Source organism: Neovison vison, chromosome 2, assembly GCF_020171115.1.
Source record: "Neovison vison isolate M4711 chromosome 2, ASM_NN_V1, whole genome shotgun sequence".
Lineage (NCBI taxonomy): Eukaryota > Metazoa > Chordata > Mammalia > Carnivora > Mustelidae > Neogale > Neogale vison.
This window is the reverse complement of record NC_058092.1, coordinates 99,768,493-99,788,016: the sequence shown is the minus strand read 5'-3', so window position 1 is coordinate 99,788,016 and position 19,524 is coordinate 99,768,493. Positions and strand designations below refer to the sequence as shown.

The window sequence follows — 19,524 nt, the reverse complement described above, 5'->3', positions numbered from 1 at the left end:
TTTAAATGAAAATGAAAGCAAGCAGGAACTAAAAGATCTTGAAGAAAGGAAAACAATGGCTTTTGTTCTACATGGTACAAGCAGGTATGCAGACATACTGTACTCATTGGAAATAAACTATTCATATTTTTTTGCATTCTGTTTTTGGTAACTTAATTCTTTTTTAAAGATTTTATTTATTTGACACAGAGAGAGAGAGATCACAAGTAGGCAGAGAGGCAGGCAGAAGGAGAGGGGGAAGCAGGTCCCCAGCTGAGCAGGCCTCGATCCCAGGACCCTAAGATGACCAGAGCAGAAGGCAGAGGCTTAACCCATTGAGCCACCCAGGTGCCCCTGTAACTTAATATTCTAACAAAGATTCTTCTATTTTTAACAGGTGATACATGATAATTTATAAGCCACTGTTCTAATTTTTTTTTTAAGATTTTATTTATTTTTTTGACAGAGAGAGTGACAGAACATAAGCAGGGTGGACAGTGAGAGAGAGGAAGAAGCGGACTACCTGATGAGCAGGGAGCCCACTGCAGGGCTCGATCCCAGGACCCTGGGATCATGCCCTGAGCCGAAGGCAGACACCTAACCATCTGAGCCACATAGGTGCCCCACCACCATTCTACTTTTTTTCCCCCCCACCATTCTACTTTTAAGTTATGTCCAGTTTGGAGTTATTCCAGATCACTTTGCAAAAATCAGCTTCATTATTATTTGTGCATGTGTCTGATTGTGCTGAGAGCTTATTTTAGAAGAGGGATTATTAAGTCAACGAATATGGAAACCCTTACAGATTCTTACTGAATATTTTTTTTTTCTAAGGGTTGTTAATGGTGACAATGCAACCATATGCTGTACATGTACAGGGAGCATCTGAACATGGATCCTTATAACAAAAACCACTCCACATGCATTATAGGCGAAGCTCATTTACTCTCTTCCACGTGATCAACATGTCATGTTGCCATATCGAATATAATTTTCACACAACAATGCAATCAGGTAGATACTACTATTCTCCCTGTTTTATAAAAGGAAACAAATGTAGAGTGACTTCTACAAAGTCATGACCCAATCAACTGGTGGAGTCGGGAACTCAAGCATCCCCCCCACCCCCCGATTGCAGGTCATTTGCTCAGCCTTACTCTATTCTGCTTCCTTGGCCCCATCAGTCTCTCAGCTACATGGCTGTTTCTTGCAATCTCCCTAAAAGTGTACTCATATCGTAATTCAAGAGGCCAAGTAACTCTATGACGTCCAAAATGCCTAGGAGAGTGATGGCATCATTTCACCACTAAGAACAGCCATTTATCCAGATCTTACCACATGACAGGCACAGTTTGAAGCGCTTCACGTGAACTATCTCTTTTATTTCCCACCATGACCCAGTGAGGTAGGTATCACAACCAGCCCCAATTTACAGGGTAGGAAAGGGTCCTCTAGGTGGAAGGCTTCCCTGTGCTTGAATCTAGAGGCTGTCGAAAGGCAATTGCAAAAACCGGTGGCACCCAGATAATATAAAGTAAGTAGGAACTGGCCATCCTCCTGAGTCAGGACTTTGGAGAAATCCTGGAGTCCATTGCTCCTGAGCACAACCATCGACAGGTGACACCTGCCAAGCTTTGTGGCGAGTCGCACCTTGGGGGTCATGCTGTTGGTAATGCAGAAGGCCAGATGCTGCAGGATGCTCTCCATGCTGTGATAGTGCTGCTGCCGGGTGGTCCGCAGGTACTTCTGCAGAGCCCGGGCCATGGAGGGGAAGATGGCCTGGGCCGCCTCCCGTGGGTCCATCACCTCCCCTGGGGCTTTCTGCTGCTCTTCGGCCTGGAGACGCTGGATGTGGATGAAGGCCTCCTCCACCGCAACCACCAGCCTGGAGATAGGGGGGCAACGAGACGGTCACCAGGATGGGGCCTGCTGCAAGGCTGGACGACAGAATGCTCATTCAGGGGCTGGAGGGCCTCCTACCCACCTCTGTGTCCCAGCCTGCTGCCAGCTAGCTCACCCAAGGGTCCCCTCCATTATGGCCCCTCCAGATGGCTGAGAGGGGAGGAAGGAAGAGGGGGGCAGGGGTAAGGGGGAAGGAGCCCTGGGACTAGGAGATTGACCTCTGTTCTCAATTCTGCCATTACAGAGCTTGGGGACTCACTTCAATCCTTCCATCTCTACAGTGAAGGGTTAGATGAAAACAACTCTTAAGATTCCTCAAAATCTGGCCATAAAAGGCTCTGCATACACTGAGAGGTGGCTGGTGATACAGAAGAAGCCTTGCAAAGCAGCACAGCCGTAGTCACCTCAATTAAGCCACCCACAACAGTAGCCCCTGGGAAAAAGGAAGGAAAAGGCCCAGGAGACATGACGGAAACCAACCTGGTCTGCTTCAGTTAACATGATCAGAACTTGAGAACCAGCAAGGGACTAGGGGTGGACTGGGGGCGGGGAGCATCAAAGTGTGGGGTGTGGGCCAACAGCTTCAGCATCAGCTGGGAATTTGGAAGACATGCAAACTCTGAGGCCCAACTCCAGCCCCACTGAAGAGGGAGTAAGTCATTTTTGCAGGTGGGGCCCAGAACCTCAGATCTGTGCTTTAATAAGCCTTCCTGGTCCCACTGGCGCATGAGAAACAATGGAGCAGAATACAATCCTAAAGTTGAGTGGCTCACGTTTACACACTCAGATTTCATTCTTGTGGTAAAAAAATTAAAATTCCCCTATGACAGGGTGTTAGTGTCGGGGGCGGGTGCGTGGGCAACAGACCTCGCTCTCCGCTTCTTCACCCGCCGCTCGTGCTCCGCCTCTTCATAATACAACTCATTGTGGCTTGAGTCTCTGCGTCGAGCAGCTGCTGCAATCATGGCCCGGGACTGACCAGTGGCATTGTTACTGGGGCCTTTGGGGAAGGACAGTAGAGGAAGAACAGCTTTAATGCCATGGGGCTGCAAAACAGAGTAGGAAATGAGTACCACGGTCTGTCGATACCATCCACCCAACCCCTGAGAAGCACATCCACCCATCTCAAAAGAAACTTCCAGAAGGGCGAACAGCACTCCTGCTTCACATTTGCTATGCTCATGAGAGGAAGGAAATCTCCCCCAAACCCAATGTCATCTGTGGAAATGGAAAAAGAACTCAGAAGGAGAGGAAGAATGCCGGGCAATGAAAATGTTGGCCAAAAATAACACACAAGAGAATGCTGAAGATGTTACTCACCATCTGTTACAAAAAGTTTCAGTTTGGCCATAAGGTAGCTGGAGCATCACATTTCAGCAACAAGACAATGAGCGAGAATGAGAGGGAAGGGGAGAATAAGGACAGAGAAAAAAGAAAGTCAAAGGACATGGAGACACTGGTTACACACAGGACGAAAAGCCATGCTGGACTGTCACAGTAGTCACAATGTTTCATTAAAAAAATAAAATACTTGAGGACTCACAATATGGCCCATTTGTGAATACAGACTTAGAACTCCCCACCCTGTTCCCCTGACCACAGATCGCCTTAACTTTGAGAAGGACAAGGCAGATCCCATGCTTTCTTCTGTATCAACTACTTGGTTAATGATGTGGTTTCGCTGGTGGGAATTTTCAGTTTTCAGATCACAGGTGAAATTTACTAGTCCTCTGGGAATCCCAACTGAGCATACATCTCATAAAGCCTCCCCCCACCCCCAGCCACCCCCGCCACAATAGGGAGGATATGGCCACTAAAAATTGACACCATCCATGAATCACTTGACTTGCTAATAATATGATCCTCTTCTAGGGTCCACAAAGCCCTTGCCCTGACCCAAGGCACCCAGCAAGAAATGACACTGTGTCCTGTTTCTCGCACTTAACTATCTGATAGCCTGAAATGCAGCTCTGACGTCCTCAGCCTGGCCTCTGGCCTCCTGCCACCCACTCAGCCCCAGCTCCTGGCCAAGATTGAGAAATCTAAGTATCTCACCAGATGCTGAACTACTGAGAGTTACAGGCTTCATGGATCTGGGGAGCTGAGTCCTTGGGTAACTTATCCGAAATTTGAAAAGCAGCTTTCCATAGATGTTCCCACCAAGAGGCAGGAAACACACATCACTATTGTTTTCAATCAGAAAACCCCCAAATGAATGAACCTCCCACATGTGTAGACTGCAAATCAACATTCCTCTGAAAGTATGTTTGCTGAAAGAGAGAGAGAGAGAGAGAGAAAGAAAGGAAGAAAAGGAAAAGAAAACAAAAGAAGAAAAAAAAAGAAAAGGAAAGAAAAATTGTTCTGAAATGAGAATGTATGATAGAGACAGACACTGAGGGGAAGAAGAACCAAACGGACCACAGAGTTTAAGCTTAAGAGTTGTCCGAACTGTGTGCCCCGCACCCACCAACCTCAGACACCAACTCAAGGCACGTACCATCTACATTGTAGACTTTCAGCCCGGCCATGTGCTTGGCTGCCCGGAATTTGGAGGCTGTTAGGAGATTGGGGTTATAGATGGTGAAATCTTTATAGTAATTTTCCAGAACCACCAATGCTGCTCGCTGGATACTGAGAAAAGAGGGCAAAATTAATGCAATGCTTTTTCATTGAAGAAGCAGGTTCTAAGTGACCAATAAATAAATACATAAATAAATTAAATAAAATAAAAATCCTCTTTTAGAGTCAGATAGAACAGCAGAGTACCACGGGCAGCCTCTCATAATGGCAGGGCCCTACATTTTACCACACCATTTGTCTCCAGGATGAGAACTTCAAGGTGAGACTGAGTTCAGTCATCAAGTGGCTTCTTGGCCTTCTCCCAGGCTATGTCATGAGCCACACCCCATCTAATAGTTGAGAAAGGAATCAGGTTTAGTCCTCACAGAACTTTCCCATTTTCCCAGTTTACAAAAGAGGAAACTGAGGATCCCCAAATGGTCGAGAGACTTAGAGGCAGTGGCAAGGCTAATGGGTGAAAGAACAAAGTGTAGATTCAGATTCTCGGGTTCCAGGGCAGGGTCTCCCCATAGGCCTCATGACCCCTGCTGTAAGGAAGGCTGGGATTTCGGTTCTCCATGGATCAGAACGAACTACAAGCACACAGGGCAGAAAACACATGAAAGAAGCTGGCTGCAGACATTAATGAATCCTGATCCCTCCTCTGAGTTCTGTCCTCTCTGCCCCAGGCCAGCTGGAACTCGCTCTTTTAAAGGAAGCAAGACCCCTTTCCCAGTCCTCAGCTGAGACTTCGATCTTTCTTGTCCCTTGGACGACAGGGGTGTACAGAGCGGACCCTCTGCTCTAATGTCCTGCAACCTCTACTCTGTCACCTGTTTGGTCCCTAGGACAGCAGCAGAGAAGCAGAGAGGAGGTAACACCAACAGGTGAGAGGGTGGAAAGGGAGGGTGCCCATACTCCCGACTGGTGACTAAAGAACTTGCTCTTGGTCGTGGATGCATGCCACTCACCACTTCAAAGAGAAACCTGTACTCATGCGGCATGGGTTTTCATGTACCATCTTGTCTGACTTCCACAATCATTCACAGTAAGACGACCGAGGTTCGAAAATCTCTGACCGGCACAAGGCAAGCATACCAAACGGAAGGGCTGGAACGCTAATCTGGAATCGCAAGGCTCTAGCCTGTGTTCTTCCCCTGCAACGTGTGGCTTCTGTGGGGCAGTGGACGTACCCACACCAGCCCCACAAATTTTCTTTTTATCTTGTCCTTGATATTCTCCCTCCCAGGCCTTGCTAGGTGGGTACGGTGACAAAGATTACTTACAACAGCCTGGGCGCCAAGACAGGGCTGCCTTCTGTGCCTGGATGACTGCCAGAACTCTCCATGTGGCTCAGGGATTCTCACATCACACTGAGACCATGCAGGGTCTAAGCTAACAGCAGGACACTGTCAACCCACCACTCAGCTCCCCTGGTTTAGCATGGAGTCCAGCAACAATCTAGAAGTCAATCAGCTAATCTCCTTGAGAGCAGAGTCACGGCAAAGCTTTCTCACTTACATCCCGACAGTCCCTCCATCCATGATCAGGGCTCGGATGCTGCTTAGTATCAACCCTGATACGTACACTCATGAGGGGAGGCGGTGGTGGGGGGCGGGGGGTGGTAGTGGGGGGCGGGTGAGGATGCTGGGGATCTGGAGAGACTCACCCTGTATAAGGGAAGTAGAAGAGTCCTGAGGGCAAACCCACATTTTGAAAGCCCTCATCCTTTAGCAGCTCATTGTTGCAGCCACAGTGGAGCGCCCCCATCTGCCCAGCCCTGGGAGTGCAAAGATACGATGCAAGGAGCTGCTCCTTAGCCTGGCAGAGACCCTAAACCCAAGGGAGCTAACTGGAATGCATGTGCGCTGGGGTAGCAGAGAGAAGAGCTTCAGAACGCCCAGACTCAGGTGGGTGCAAGAGCAGCCCCCCTGAGCAAAGAAGTGGTCCCTGAGTTGAGGTTTTGCGGCAAAGTCCCCTCTGTTCCCATTCAAGTCGGCCCAGCGGCTTCCAGCTTAGCACGGCCCTGTCTCCTCCTTGACCTCTGACTCTGGTAATTTCCAGAGTGGGGCGAGCATTTCTTCTCCACCACCCCCTTCTCTCCAGAGACTCTCCAGGGCCTGGGGACACGTGCACACACAAAAAAACTTGCCCTCGTAGGCACCATCCCACCTCCTGCCCCATGCATCTCTGGAGGCTCTGGGCCTGGTGAGATAGGACGCCCCTCCACACTGAAATGTCCCTGTTTATGCACAAGAGACATGCTGGGGTGCACATATTTCCTCCCACATTCCCACATGGACATGAAAACCTCTCTCGGCTCCTGGATTCCAGCAGAGAATTATCGCCCTGATCAAAATTTGAAAAATTGAAAGGCCACTCAGAGGTTATTCTCAGGCCCGTCTTCAGAGCAAACCCTCTTGTGGTTGCTGGGTTTGGCTCTTCTGTTCAGCCAGGCCACAAAGAGGAGCCCAGGGGAGCCTAATAGCCCAGCCAGGGCCTGCTAGGCGGGTGAGAGAAAGCTGGATGGGAGCCTGGTGGCTCTATTTCCCAACCTCTCCACCCCCAAACCACAGACAATGCACTGTGCTGCCCAGAGAAGGGGTTTCTGTCCATGCCTGGCTCTGGCAGACCTTCCCTTGTAAGGGTGCACACCCCACACCCTGCCCCCTTCCAGGGTAGGGCTGCAGGCAGATGCTCTCCACACTGGGGCAAGTCTGAGGAACCCCTCAAAACCCAGTCATGCCAAAGCCAGAGTGGCACCAGGGAGTGCTCCAGGATGGGGCAAGAGCTGCTGATGTTATGTGTGCGGGTCTCACAGCCTTCAAGAACCTTCGCTCGGGGGAACTGAACAAGGGTGAAAAGTCAGGCAGTGCTCCCTTCCTCCAGCACTGTCATCTCCACAGATGCATCAGAATTTTCCAGAAGGAGCCATGGACCCGGCCAGCTCCTTGGGCTGACAAGTGAACGCAGGAGCTGAGGGACTCTCCCGGGAAGTTTAGAAATGCATCTAAGAGAGCTGCACGCCCTAACCTATGGGAAACTGCACAACACCCAACAGATCTAGCAACATCAAGGTATGAGAAGCTTCATGCAACAGAAAACAATGCATAACTGAAGTACCCAACTTAAAATACATATATATGGTTATGAAATTTGGATTAAAATCCAATATGCCTTTTTTCATGTTTTTAAAGAGAGGAAGCTATACATGAAAAAGCCTTGCTGGTGACTCAGGATGAATGTTCACACTTTAATCATGAGCTGTGCGACACAGGCAGCCCAGCAAAGATGTCAGCCCCCACAGGAGACAGAGGCCACCTGTTCCCATACCCCATGACGCAGGGCAGTATGAGCACTCAGATGTTTCTTCACATCCTTTCCATATTCCCTGACTATGGTGATCAGAGTCCTTCCCAGAGGCCGTCAACCTACCTGCCTCTGGCCATCATCTTTCCATTCTCATATACCCTCAGCTTGGGTATAAACAGGGAAAAGGGCTTTGAGGAACCCAAGTGAGGAACTCTGCTCCAGCTAAGTGATCCCCGCTGTGGCATGGGAGTCTGAGGTCTGTGTCAGTCCAAGGCCAAAGGTCTTTTTCATTTCTGTCCTGGATCCTGATTCATGCTGTGAATTGACTGAGTTTGTCAGATACCTGACTGCAGGTTCGAAGGAACTTGCTACTAATGTTTCATTTGGCTCTTCAGTAAAAGAGCAATTCAGCACCCACTGAAGGGACAGTCTGCCAGGCACCAGGCATTGGCCTCATCCATGGCTCACAATGCCAGGATGCAAGAGCACCCTTCTTCTCAGCCAATGTCAAGGTTCAATATCGTCCTGCCTCTGTTCTTCGCCACCTTCCAAATGCGGTGTCTTTCAAGGCCAAAGCAGGCCCAATTTCTTTGCGGAAGCCTTTTCTAAATCTCTGGCCCCCTAAATGCACAGCACCAACAGCCCCCACACAGGACTTGAGAGGTCTTCAAGCATGTTATTCTCTTTCTAAGGCAAGGCCCCGTACACAAGGGACACCTCCTACAACTTCCCCCAAGTATACTCACTGGCTCAACTTGTTCATGTAGGAAACCCTAGAATTCCAACACGTGTAGGATTAGTCCTAAGCATGCCTTTCCTAAAAACCATGAGGTTTCCAAGGCAAAAGGGGCCTCAGGGATGGGGAAAAGCAAATCCTTTAACTAGTCCTAGTCTCCAGACCAGATCATCTCTGGGGAAGGAGGGAGGCAAGAAAAGCAAGTTGGTGAGAAACCTGCCACTCTCTTATCACCATCCGATTTTGAGAAACAGTAATCTGACTAAACCATCCTTATACAGAAACCCCATATAATAGGCAGGTAGAGCCTGATGTACAGATTACAGACGTGGCCCCACCAAAACCCCACGGCAAGGAGCACTCTCCCAAGACAGAGAATGCTGAGCTCAATTAATACCGTATTCCAGCCCACCCTCCCATCTCCCTATCCCGGGACATACCCCTTCCCAGACCACAAACAGCTGCGGAAGCCAGTATGGTGATACGCGGGGCTGTGACAGGACTTTGTGCAGAAAGACGTGCACATGTAAGACAACCGCGTGAGGCAATATCTAGTGTCAGAAGAAGCTAATGTTACTGCCCGTGTGAAAGCAAGCCCCTCAACTCTGCCCGGCCCAGGCTGATCCCAACTTGAACTTGTGCACAAGATAGGCCGGCCTTAGATCAGCACAGAGTTGTGGCAGTTCAACAGCCACATTTCAGTGTGAAACTCATCGCCGACCACACTGCCCGAGTGGCCTAGTCTCTTTTTAGGACAAAAACGGTGGAATGAGAAGGGTTGTGGCCTTCTGTGTCTTATCAACCAGGAAAACATTTCCAGTGTTGTTGACAACGGTCACACGGCCACCACGGCAACGGAGACGAGGGGCTCTTGCTCACGCTGCAGCCGAGAGAAGCACCTCCAAACGGAGTTCACATTTGAGTTCATAAAAACCTGAAAGACATGTTTTTGAAAGAGGAATTCTGAAAACCAAAGCCAAAACCGAAAGAGTATCCCCTGTGTCCACGCTTCCTGCAGTCCCGTGCATGTCTGTTGTGGGAGGAAGTATGCACCGAGCGAATGGCACAGGACAGCTTTGCCTGACAGAATTGCCCCAGACAGCGTGACTCTTGCCTCTACCATTTATTCTTTGAACGTGAATACATTATAATTCTGTTCTCCAAACCTCTGATTCTATGTCTGTAGGATGGGAAGAACAATACCGAAAGCCCTGCTATAAAACTAAGCTGGCTCCAAGATGCTCAACTCTATAAAATGTATCACTGAAAGGCCAATGAAATGACTGGGGCTGGTGTGGGTAGCTGGTCAGAGGTTCCAGAGATAGACGGCAAAAGCCAAATATGCCAGGTGCTGGCCGGTGTCAGCTGGGGCAGTGAACTCCTAAGCCAAAATATCAACTGGGGCAAATCCAAATTCTATGACTTTCCGAGGCTTCAGGGTCTGTTGGCATTGAGGTTGGGAAAAGTGCCGGAGACTTGGGAGTCCACTTCTACTTTCTTGCTCCCAAGGAGGGAATGTTTTAAAGGTGTGTGTTAAAGATTAAATGAGATACAGTATTCCCAAGCACCTGGCCCAAAGCAAATGGCTCCCGTACGGAAGCATGACGAGCGTACACGTCCAAGTATGCTGGGGAGGCCCTCTGTCCCCAAGTGTCCCTGCTCTATCCCCTCAACTCAGCACCCACCGTGAGGGCACTGCCACGGGAAATGAGCCAGGGCAGATCCCCTCCGCACTGCTTTCTTAGTGAATCAACCCTACGCTCTCTGTTTCTATGCAGTGCTTCCTGACCACTCTCAGCAGGCTTGGTATAAACAGGCCAGCCTCAAACTCAGAAGGCCAAGATCCCAGATCCGCTCCTGCTCCCATATAGCCCCGAAGAAGTCATTGCCCGCTCTGGGCCTGTTTCTTGGTCCGTGATGGATGGAGGGCACCAAATGCTGTGTGTGGATGTCGGGGAGAGCCAACAGAATCTTGCCAGGGAACGTGTTTATAAACTACAGGGCATCAGGCAACTACAAACGGTCATTTGGCAGCAAGGGAAGAGGCTGCTGGTGGCTAGATTATTCCTACCGTCTCTGGGCATAAAAGCATGAACTCAGCTCCACTTACACGGAATCACAAACTTTTACTCTTCAGAGAACGAAGAGAACCTTAGTTCTCACCCAGGATGAGACACAAGAAGCAAAGAAATCAGGGTCCAGATAGGCCAAACTCCCAATCCATGCACTAACTCCCTTGACAACAGCCCAGACAGCCGCCGGCCTCTCATGAAAAGAAAAAAATTCACTCTCGCTTGGCCTTGGGATGACCCTTCTCAAAGTTCTAGCCAGTGGTCCACCCAGAGCTTCCTTCTGGAACCCAAGCCCCCTTTCTTGTGAAGGCTCACCAAATACTTGAAGGAAACAAATGTGGCCATTTACCTCCCCCCTTTAACTCTCTTACTGTGCACAGAAGGGCACGGAGGCCTATAAAAGCATGTGGACATGTGTGCACAAAATACACGCCTGCACACACATGCATACGCACACGCACACATAAGGAGTTACCGATTTCATTCACCTTTCCCTGGATTTGGTTGTAGCCTCCACAATTAACACACGCTATTAAGGGGCGCCTGGGTGGCTCAGTTGGTTAAGCAGCCAACTCTTGATTTTGGCTCCAGTCACGATCTCAGGGTCCTGAGATCGAGCCCCGTGCTGAGACCTGAGCTCAGTGCAAGAGTCTGTTTGTCCCTCTCCCTCTGCTCCTCTTCCTACTCTCTCTCTCTCACAAATAAATAAATAAAATCTTAAAAAAAAATACATGATATTAAAACCAAAACATTCATGGTTCAGAGCTCAGGCAGTCTGAGACCCTCATACTTCACAGCCTTTACTGTCTCCCAGGGCAGCGAGAAAGGCTATCTATCTCTCTCTGTGACAGGGCCAGATGGGGAAGCCTCATTCTGGCTTTAGCCACGTCTTTTCTAATATCCATTTGCCCTCTTTGGCTCTGCCCACCAAAAACAGCTTTCTTTATGCGTGAAAAACGTGGAAGCATCTCTTACACGTCAACGCCCCACATAAATGCCAGCTACCATGAAGCTGATCACCTCAGTGTGTGCTGACAGGGAAGTACTGAAGAGACAGAGCTCTAGTCACAGTAAAGTCTGCAAAGGCCTGCTTTCAGGGCAAGTACTCATTACCTTGCGAGGCACCGAAGGATGCTGACACCCAAAAATCTTAACCACCAGTCTCTCCAACACCATTCACAGGCCAGTATGAATTAAGACTCCAGCTAAATCCCAAGGACCTGGATATAAATGTGAAGAGAACCTTGAGAGGCGTAAGGTCCCGTTGGTGTGATGATCCCCCACCCCCACTGGGTTGGGACAGAACATGTGACCGAGGTGGGGATGGGGGCTGCAGGAGGAAGATCTGCTGAGGAGGTGAAGCTGAGTTTTCCAGTTAAGTCTTAAATGATGAATGATGGCCACACCATGTGGACATGGACTGTAAAGCCACTTCCAGGCAGAGGAAGCAATGCGGGCAGAAGCAGGCTGGTGTAAAACCATCCTCCTCAATACCTTCAGTAAGAGTGACAGGGCCGCATTGCTGAGTCACAGAGCAGCTGTGAGAACCTGCTATAGTGGGGTGAAGAGCGTGTCCCCCAATCCACGTGCATACCCACAACCGCAGAAAAGAATCTTCACAGACGTGAGTGCGCTAAGCAAAGGTCATGCTGGTGTCTACTAAGAAAAGGAGACACAGACAAGAACGCCACGTGGCGACAGAGCACAGATCACAGCAATGTGGCCGCAAAACCAAGGAGAGCCGAAGATGGCCGGCCACCATCAGAAGCTAGAAGGACAAGGCAGGATTCTTCCCTACACGCTCCAGAGAGCACATGGTCCTGCCACTATCGAGATTGTAGACTCATAGCTTCCAAAACTGAGAGAGAACACTGGTTTTGTTTTTACTTGTTTTAAACATTTATTTGAGAGAGAGAGAGAGCAATTGAGAGAATGAATCGGAGAAGGGGCAGAAAGAGAGGAAGGCCCCCCCACTAAGCAGGGAGCCTGACACGGGGCTTGATTCTGGGACTCTGGGATCATGACCCAAGCCGAAAACAGACGTCACCCAGGTGCCTGAGAGACCACTGTTTTAAGCCACCCAGTGTGGTATCCTCTGCTACAGCAGCTTTGGGAAATGAACACACGTGTATTTAGGGCAAGAAGGATGGAGGCAGGTCAAGGGGAAGGAGGCTGAGAGGCTGGAAGAGGAGGGCGGGTGAGGAGGGAGGGTGGGACACACAGAGTGTGTGGGTGGGAGAGAGGGTGAGCAGGCTGTGAAGACCCAAAGGATGGCAACAGTAAAGGCTGCCTGGTTCCTCCTCTCCTACTGTTCAAGGTGTGCCTGCTCCACAGACTGAATTTTAGGCCCGAAGCCAGGGTCTTTGAGAAAACTCTAAAATGTTTCAGCGTTTTACGAAAACTCCCAATGCAGGCAAGCCAGCTGATGGACCCAGTTTTATCTGACTGACCTCTCCCTGGAAGAGACAGCAAGACTGCAACATGGATGTGTGAGCTTCACTGGCCCCTAGACGGAGAGATCAAGTGACTTCAGGGTGACCAGGAGTTGGGACAATTTGCAGCAATGTTCATATGAGTCTCAGAGACGCGAGTATAATTCACCCGCAAACGCCACTGCTGGGAGGCCAGCACAAACGTTTTGCATCTCCGGGACCTCCTACCTTTTAATTAAAATGTTTCTCTTGCAACTGCCTTTGGGGATGTGGCTTCCACTAGTCCCACACAGATAACAGGCAATGAGCACCTTGGAACTTGAGGGCAGGGAGGGGCAAAAACGAGGCATGGCTTGTGTCTACTGACAGAGCTGGATTAGATAGCACAAAGATCTGGGAGGCTAGATTTTTGGGGACTCTGTCACAATAGGCCAAGAAGGACATAGACTGGTGCTTGAAATCTGGGGACGTGAGGCAGACTGACAGAAGACATAGAGCTGGGGCCCTGTCCTGCCAGGATGGCCTGTGGAGGCCCTTCTCTAGGCCACATGGATTCCCAGGGGGGCCCCGGCCTGCGGGCTCCCCAGCTCCGTGGAGTGGTCACTGCAGTGCAACCTAGTTCTCTGAACCTGGATTCCCAGGTTTGGGCCCTGGCCTGGGCACTGAACACGGGGCACTGAATACGGGGCTGCAGACAAGCCCTGCATGGCTTCCCCACCAGGAGAAAGACCAGAAGCTGGGAATATCGGCTCTGACAGCTCAGAGGAGGGAGAGTCGACAGGAGTTGGTCACCTCGGAATGGCCTCGAAAGTGCCATCTGGGGAGCCCTAGAGCACCTCCCTCTGCACTTTATTGTTCCTGATGAAGGATAACACTGGAAAATGCCCTCTAAGGTCAGTCAGACCCCACTGAGAACACATCCAGAGGAGACCCACTCTGTCCTGCCCGGGGAGTCCGTGAGGCTGAGAAGGAGTAATGGCTACAAGCACCGGCCTGGTAGTTTCAGGGACTAAACGACAGAAAGCTGTCCCACATGTCATGCTTTCTGGCTGAAATGCCTCCATCCATCGGGCAGTTCTGAGTGTGGTGTCCACCCGAGGCAGCCTCCTTCGAGCAGCTGATCCCATCATGGCCGACTGTCCACCTGACGGCCTTTGCCGCAGCAGAGATGCTGCCAAACGTGAGAAATGCTCCCTGTGAGCGACAGGTCTGGCTATTGCCACGGTCCACCTGGAGAGCCCACAGCCACGCTTCCAGGCCAGGGCCCAGACCCCACTGCACAGCCACCTCCCTGCGCCATCCAGTTCGGGCTGCACCTGCCCCGCCTGGGACGGAAATGCAACTTTCTCGAGGGTTCCAGTGACTGTGCTGAATCACGCCAGATAAACATCAAAGACAAGTGGCTGCTGAGGGCTCTCGAAGACCGAGATTGAGACAGGAACTAAGGTTCCTCTGGACCCACCCCGGATGCTGGCCTGGCATTCTCTCATCCGGCCTCACATTTCCCACCGGCAGGACTTCTGGTTTTGGGGAGAACCACAGAAGCACGGCATGAAGAGTCTGGAGTCTGAGGGCAGCCAGCCTGGGCAACTGGACCTCTCTTGGCAGGGACTGAGCCAGAATGGGCACAGAGCAGAGCAGGAAGGGGACAGCAGACCCCCGTCCATTGGCATTCTTGAGGATTAGCAGAGCTAGTCACACACTACATCAGATCACACCCATCAGTCCTCGGGAGACACGCAGGATGCCAGGCCCCGTCTGTAGTGGGAGTCCTGCAGGAAAAGCAACAGCACACTCTCCAGGGTATGGGATCCACGGCCCAGCCACCTGTGGCCCCGGCTCTCTGGCCGTCAGTGGCTGAGCTCTTCGAGGGGTGGCTCCTCTGGGCCTTGGAGCGAGCCTTCTGGGCAGACAGCATTCGAGGGAAGCCTTCCCAGCTGCGGCGGCTGCCAGGAGGCAGCTGTGCAAACACACAGGGCTGCAGTGTCCAGCACCTTCTGCTCTCATTACAGCCACTTTGAACAGGCACCTTGTGGCCAAACCACAAACGGCAGCTCTGTGCCCGCCCTCAAGGTTCTCCCACAGCAAAGCTGATCTGAGCAGAAACCTTTCCACTCTACCCTTCTGCTCGCCTTTTTTTTTTTTTTTTTGCCCTTGCGTTTGGAGGGGGTGGGAGTGAAGACTGGCATACATCTTTACTAAAAAGCAGTTAAACAAAACAGGCGTTTCTAAAAGTGAAATTGTGTATGAGACCATGATCGTAAGTGACATGAACCCAAACCTCTGGCGGTCATTTAAAAACACCGCCCCACTTCACAACCGATGGCACTGGGTCCTCCCCAAACTGTGGCTGCTGGTCTTGAACGTGGGAGGGAGGGCCCACAGCCCAGCGCGACAGTCCGATCTCACTGGTCATCACTGGCTTGGGTGGGATCACTTGACCCAGAATCACAGACAGAAGATTTTAAGCGGAGCTGGAGTTACCCTGGAATTACTGGATTAACCTTAATCTCCCCTGGAGATGCTCCCTTTCTCACTTCTAACCAGAAAACCGAAGTACATTCTAGAGAAGCGGGGCTCCCACTCAAGCTGGGAGGACGCAGGCATGAGCCAGAGAAGGATAATATGAGCTCCGTTTCATCAGGGTTGAACTATGCCCACTGATCCCAGGGTTTCCCGGGGCTCTGGGGTCTAGGGTCACCCATGTATACTGCCCCTGTCTTAGCTTGGGCTGCCATCACAAAATACCACAAACTGAGTGGCTGAAACAACAGAAACTTATTTTCTTCCAGTTATGAAGCCTAGAAGTCTAGGATTAAGGTTTCGCTGATTCCATTTCTGGGGAAAGCCCTGTGGCTGGCTTGCAGATGACGACCTTCTTGTGATATCCACACGTGGCCTTTCCTTGGTTCAAGGGCAGAGGGAGAGAGGGAGAGAGTAGAGTTTGCACATACTCTCTCCCTCTGTCTCATAAGGACACATATTTTAGCAGATCTATGACCTCACTGAACCATACATAATTACTTCCTCAGATACCCCATCTCCAAACACATGGGGTTTAGAGCTTCAACCTATAGATTTTGGATGGTCACAATTCAGTCTGTAATATTCCATCCCTGACCCCTAAAATTCATGTCCTTCTCCTGTGCAAAATAAACCAACTCCATCCTAATAGCCCCGACAGGTCCTGACTCATTCAGGCACCAGCTCAAAGTGCAAGGTCTCACCTAAGTGCCAAGACACAGTAAAACCCATACCGAGGTAAGGTCCCTCTCCAGCTGTGAACCTGTGTTACCAGACAACTTATGTGCTTCCAGTATAGTCACGAGACAGGCATAGGAGGATAGGCATTCCCATTCCAAAAGGGAGAACCTGGAAGGAAAAGGGTGATGGGTCCCAAATAAGCCCAAAACCTAGCAGGGCCAATCCCATTAGATTTTAAGATCTTAAAAAAAAAAAAAAAAAAATCTTGATCTTCAGGATAATCCTCTTTGGATCAATGCTGTGTCCTCGGGGCTCTGGAGGTGGCCCTGTCCAGGCACTCTCAGTAATGGCCACCCGGCCCACCACGGTGGGGGGCCCATCCTATGAAGCCAGTGAGGAAGCACCCTGACCCCGGGCCTGCAGTGGGAGGGGTGCCCTAATGATCTCTGGATCACCTTTGGGGTCATTCTTCGCTTTCCTTGAAGGATACTGCATGTTCAAAGCCTTCCTTCCATCAACCCCCCTCCCCCGTTCCCACCCCCAACCCACCCTTCTGTTTCCTTTAGTCTCAGGTGATAGTGGTACAGCACTGGTACCATCCCACCTTCCCATCTTTATTCTTGGCTTCTGCTGGAATAGCAGATTAAATCCTGATTAAATCAAATAGTTGGCACCTGGCTGGCTCAGGCGGTGGAGTGTGGGACTCTTGATCTCCAGGTCATGAGTTCACAAGAGCCCCACGATGGGTGTGGAGATTACTTAAACAAACAAACAAACAAACAAACTTAACAAATAGTCAAACAGCTGTGTGACCACACCCTTGGTGTCCTCTTCAGTATATACTTAATCATTGTTTATACTATGGATAGGCTGAGAATTTTCCAAATCTTCAAGTATGGATTCCTGTTTGCAGAATTCCTTCTGCAACCCATCTTCCTCCTCTCACATTTTATATGAGCAGTGATGGAGGACCCGAGCTGCCGTCTTTTATTGGGTGCATCTTCAACACTTGGCTTAGAAATTCCACAGCTATGGGGCGCCTGGGTGGCTCAGTTGGTTAAGCATCCAGCTCTTGATTTCAGCTCAGGTCACAATCTTAGGGTTGTGGGACTGAGCCCTGTGATGGGCTCATGCCAGATGTAGAGCCCATTTAAGATTCTCTCTCCTTGGGCGCCTGGGTGGCTCAGTGGGTTAAGTCACTGCCTTCGGCTCAGGTCATGATCTCAGGGTCCTGGGATCGAGTCCCACGTCCGGCTCTCTGCTTAGCAGGGAGCCTGCTTCCCCCTCTCTCTGCCTGCCTCTCTGCCTACTCGTGATCTTTCTGTCAAATAAATAAATAAAATCTTTAAAAAAAAATTTTTAAAAATTTTTAAAAAATAAATAAATAAATAAAAAGATTCTCTCTCCCTCTGCCTCCTCTCCAGCCCCACCCACATGTGCGTGTGCTCTCTCTCTCTAAAAAAATAAACATAAATACCTCAGCCAGATATCCAATTCCATCCCTCACTCACAAATTTTACCTGCCACGGAACACTAGAACACCAACACAGCTCAGCCAAGTTCCTTGCCACTTATAAAAACAATGGTCTTTTCGCCATTATCCAATGACATGTTTCTCATTTCCATCTATGAGTTGCGGGTGGGGGGGAACCACAACAGTGTCTTTCAACACAGCAATGCTATGATCGTGCATGATCATAAACTTGCACTGTTTAAAAGCAATCCAAGAATCATTTCTTTTTTCTTTTTTTTTTTTTTTTTGTAAAGATTTTGTTTATTTGATAGACAGAGATCACAAGTAGACAGAGAGGCAGGCTGGGGCGGGGGGGGGTGTCGGTGGTGGTGTTGGGGGGGGTGGGGGAAGCAGGCTCCCTGCTGAGCAGAGAGCCCCATGAAGGGCTCAATCCCAGGACCCTAAGATGAAGGCAGAGGCTTAACCCACGGAGCCACCCAGGCGCCCCCTACTGCTGTGTGGTTTTTAAGGTCCTGGTGTTTGCTAACTGAACAAAGAAAGCAACAGGCTAAGAAATGGCTGCAGGATGCAAGCCAGACATCTCTAACCCTCTGCGTTCTGCCCTTTCCAACCCTGAAGCTAGGAGTTAAACAGAATCGTGTATTTAACAAAAGAGCTAGGGCCCGGCCTGGCCCAAGATACACAACTCAAACATGCTCCTGAGCTCATCCGAGTGTCCCGAAAGCAGTGCTGGGAGCATGAACACAACTATCCCAAGGCACGGGGGAGGGGTGCGACCCCGAGGAAGCATACAGTCCCCAAACCCACAGCTGGGGCTCTCCTCTTCACAGGGCAGCCGCCCCCTACCACCTGCCCCGCCCTGAAGGGCAGGAGCGGTAAATGACATGGAACAACTGAAAAGCCCTCTGTCATCCCCCAGGGAGCGGGCAGAGAGGTGAGAAGTATCTTAATCTATTTACAGTATCTCACCTTACAATAACCTTCCATTTTTCTGAAAGTTTTTAAATAAGCCCATAACTCCATTCCTGCCAACAAGCAGGGACTCTGTACCTTTTATGAGAGCTAACAAGAAGCATCTTTCCTTTAAGAAACTGAAGAACAGGCATTCTTTAGACAGCCCTCAAAAATAGCTCAGTCGATTCCATCAAATCATCTTTGAGAACACCCCCACAAAAGCACTCGCCATTGCTCTGCACCTAAGGGAAAGCTTTCCATAAAGGGAAGAGGAACGGCTTGCCAGTCAGCTGAGGACGACTTGCTATTCTGATCCCCGGACTCGCTCTTTGTCTCTTCTGATTCCCCCATCCCTCCTGTCTGTTTCCACGCTCTGCAAAAGGGTTCTGAAGTTATATTTCTGGCCCCGTGACTCTTACAGCAGCCACCGCTGGGTTCAGACCAGATTTAGCCCAAGCAGCGGCAGGCGGTGGAGCCCACACAGTGCCAGCAGGGACAGATGCCAAGCCCGCTCCAGCTCACACACGCGGAGGGCTCGATTTGAGAGCAAAGGCACCTCTCTGTCCCTGGCCAGCTCTCCACCCCATCAACAGGGTCTCCCTCCATGCCAGGGACCAAAGGGGGCTCCTTGACGGCAGGAAAAGGAGGAAAACAACAGGTCCTGAAGAGAAGCCAAGAACCTTGACATGTGCCCCCCAACCCCACCCAGGGCTGCCGGAAAAGTGGCACCCGTGGGTCTCCCCAGGGGCTGGAGTTGGTGGCTCCAGTGTTAGCAAGTTAGGGCTGAGCAGTTGTTGGTCATGATGAGGACAGGCATGAAGGGTGTGCAGCAAGCCTGTGGGTCACACGGTGTTGTTGGCCCTGCCCTCCCACCCAGGTGTCCCCCCGACCCCCAGCAGT

The 19,524-nt window shown here is 50.4% G+C and overlaps 1 protein-coding gene across 1 annotated transcript in view; it reads right to left on the bottom strand.

Annotated features, from left to right (window-relative positions):
* Positions 1–19,524, bottom strand: part of VANGL1 (VANGL planar cell polarity protein 1) — a 50,341-nt gene that overhangs the window by 6,613 nt on the left and 24,204 nt on the right. The window contains exons 5-7 of the mRNA XM_044238981.1: positions 4,379–4,512; positions 2,749–2,881; positions 1,630–1,864 (exon numbers count right to left, since the gene is read on the bottom strand). Of these exons, the coding sequence (XP_044094916.1) occupies positions 1,630–1,864; positions 2,749–2,881; positions 4,379–4,512 (502 nt within the window). The remainder of the gene's footprint in view (positions 1–1,629; positions 1,865–2,748; positions 2,882–4,378; positions 4,513–19,524) is intronic.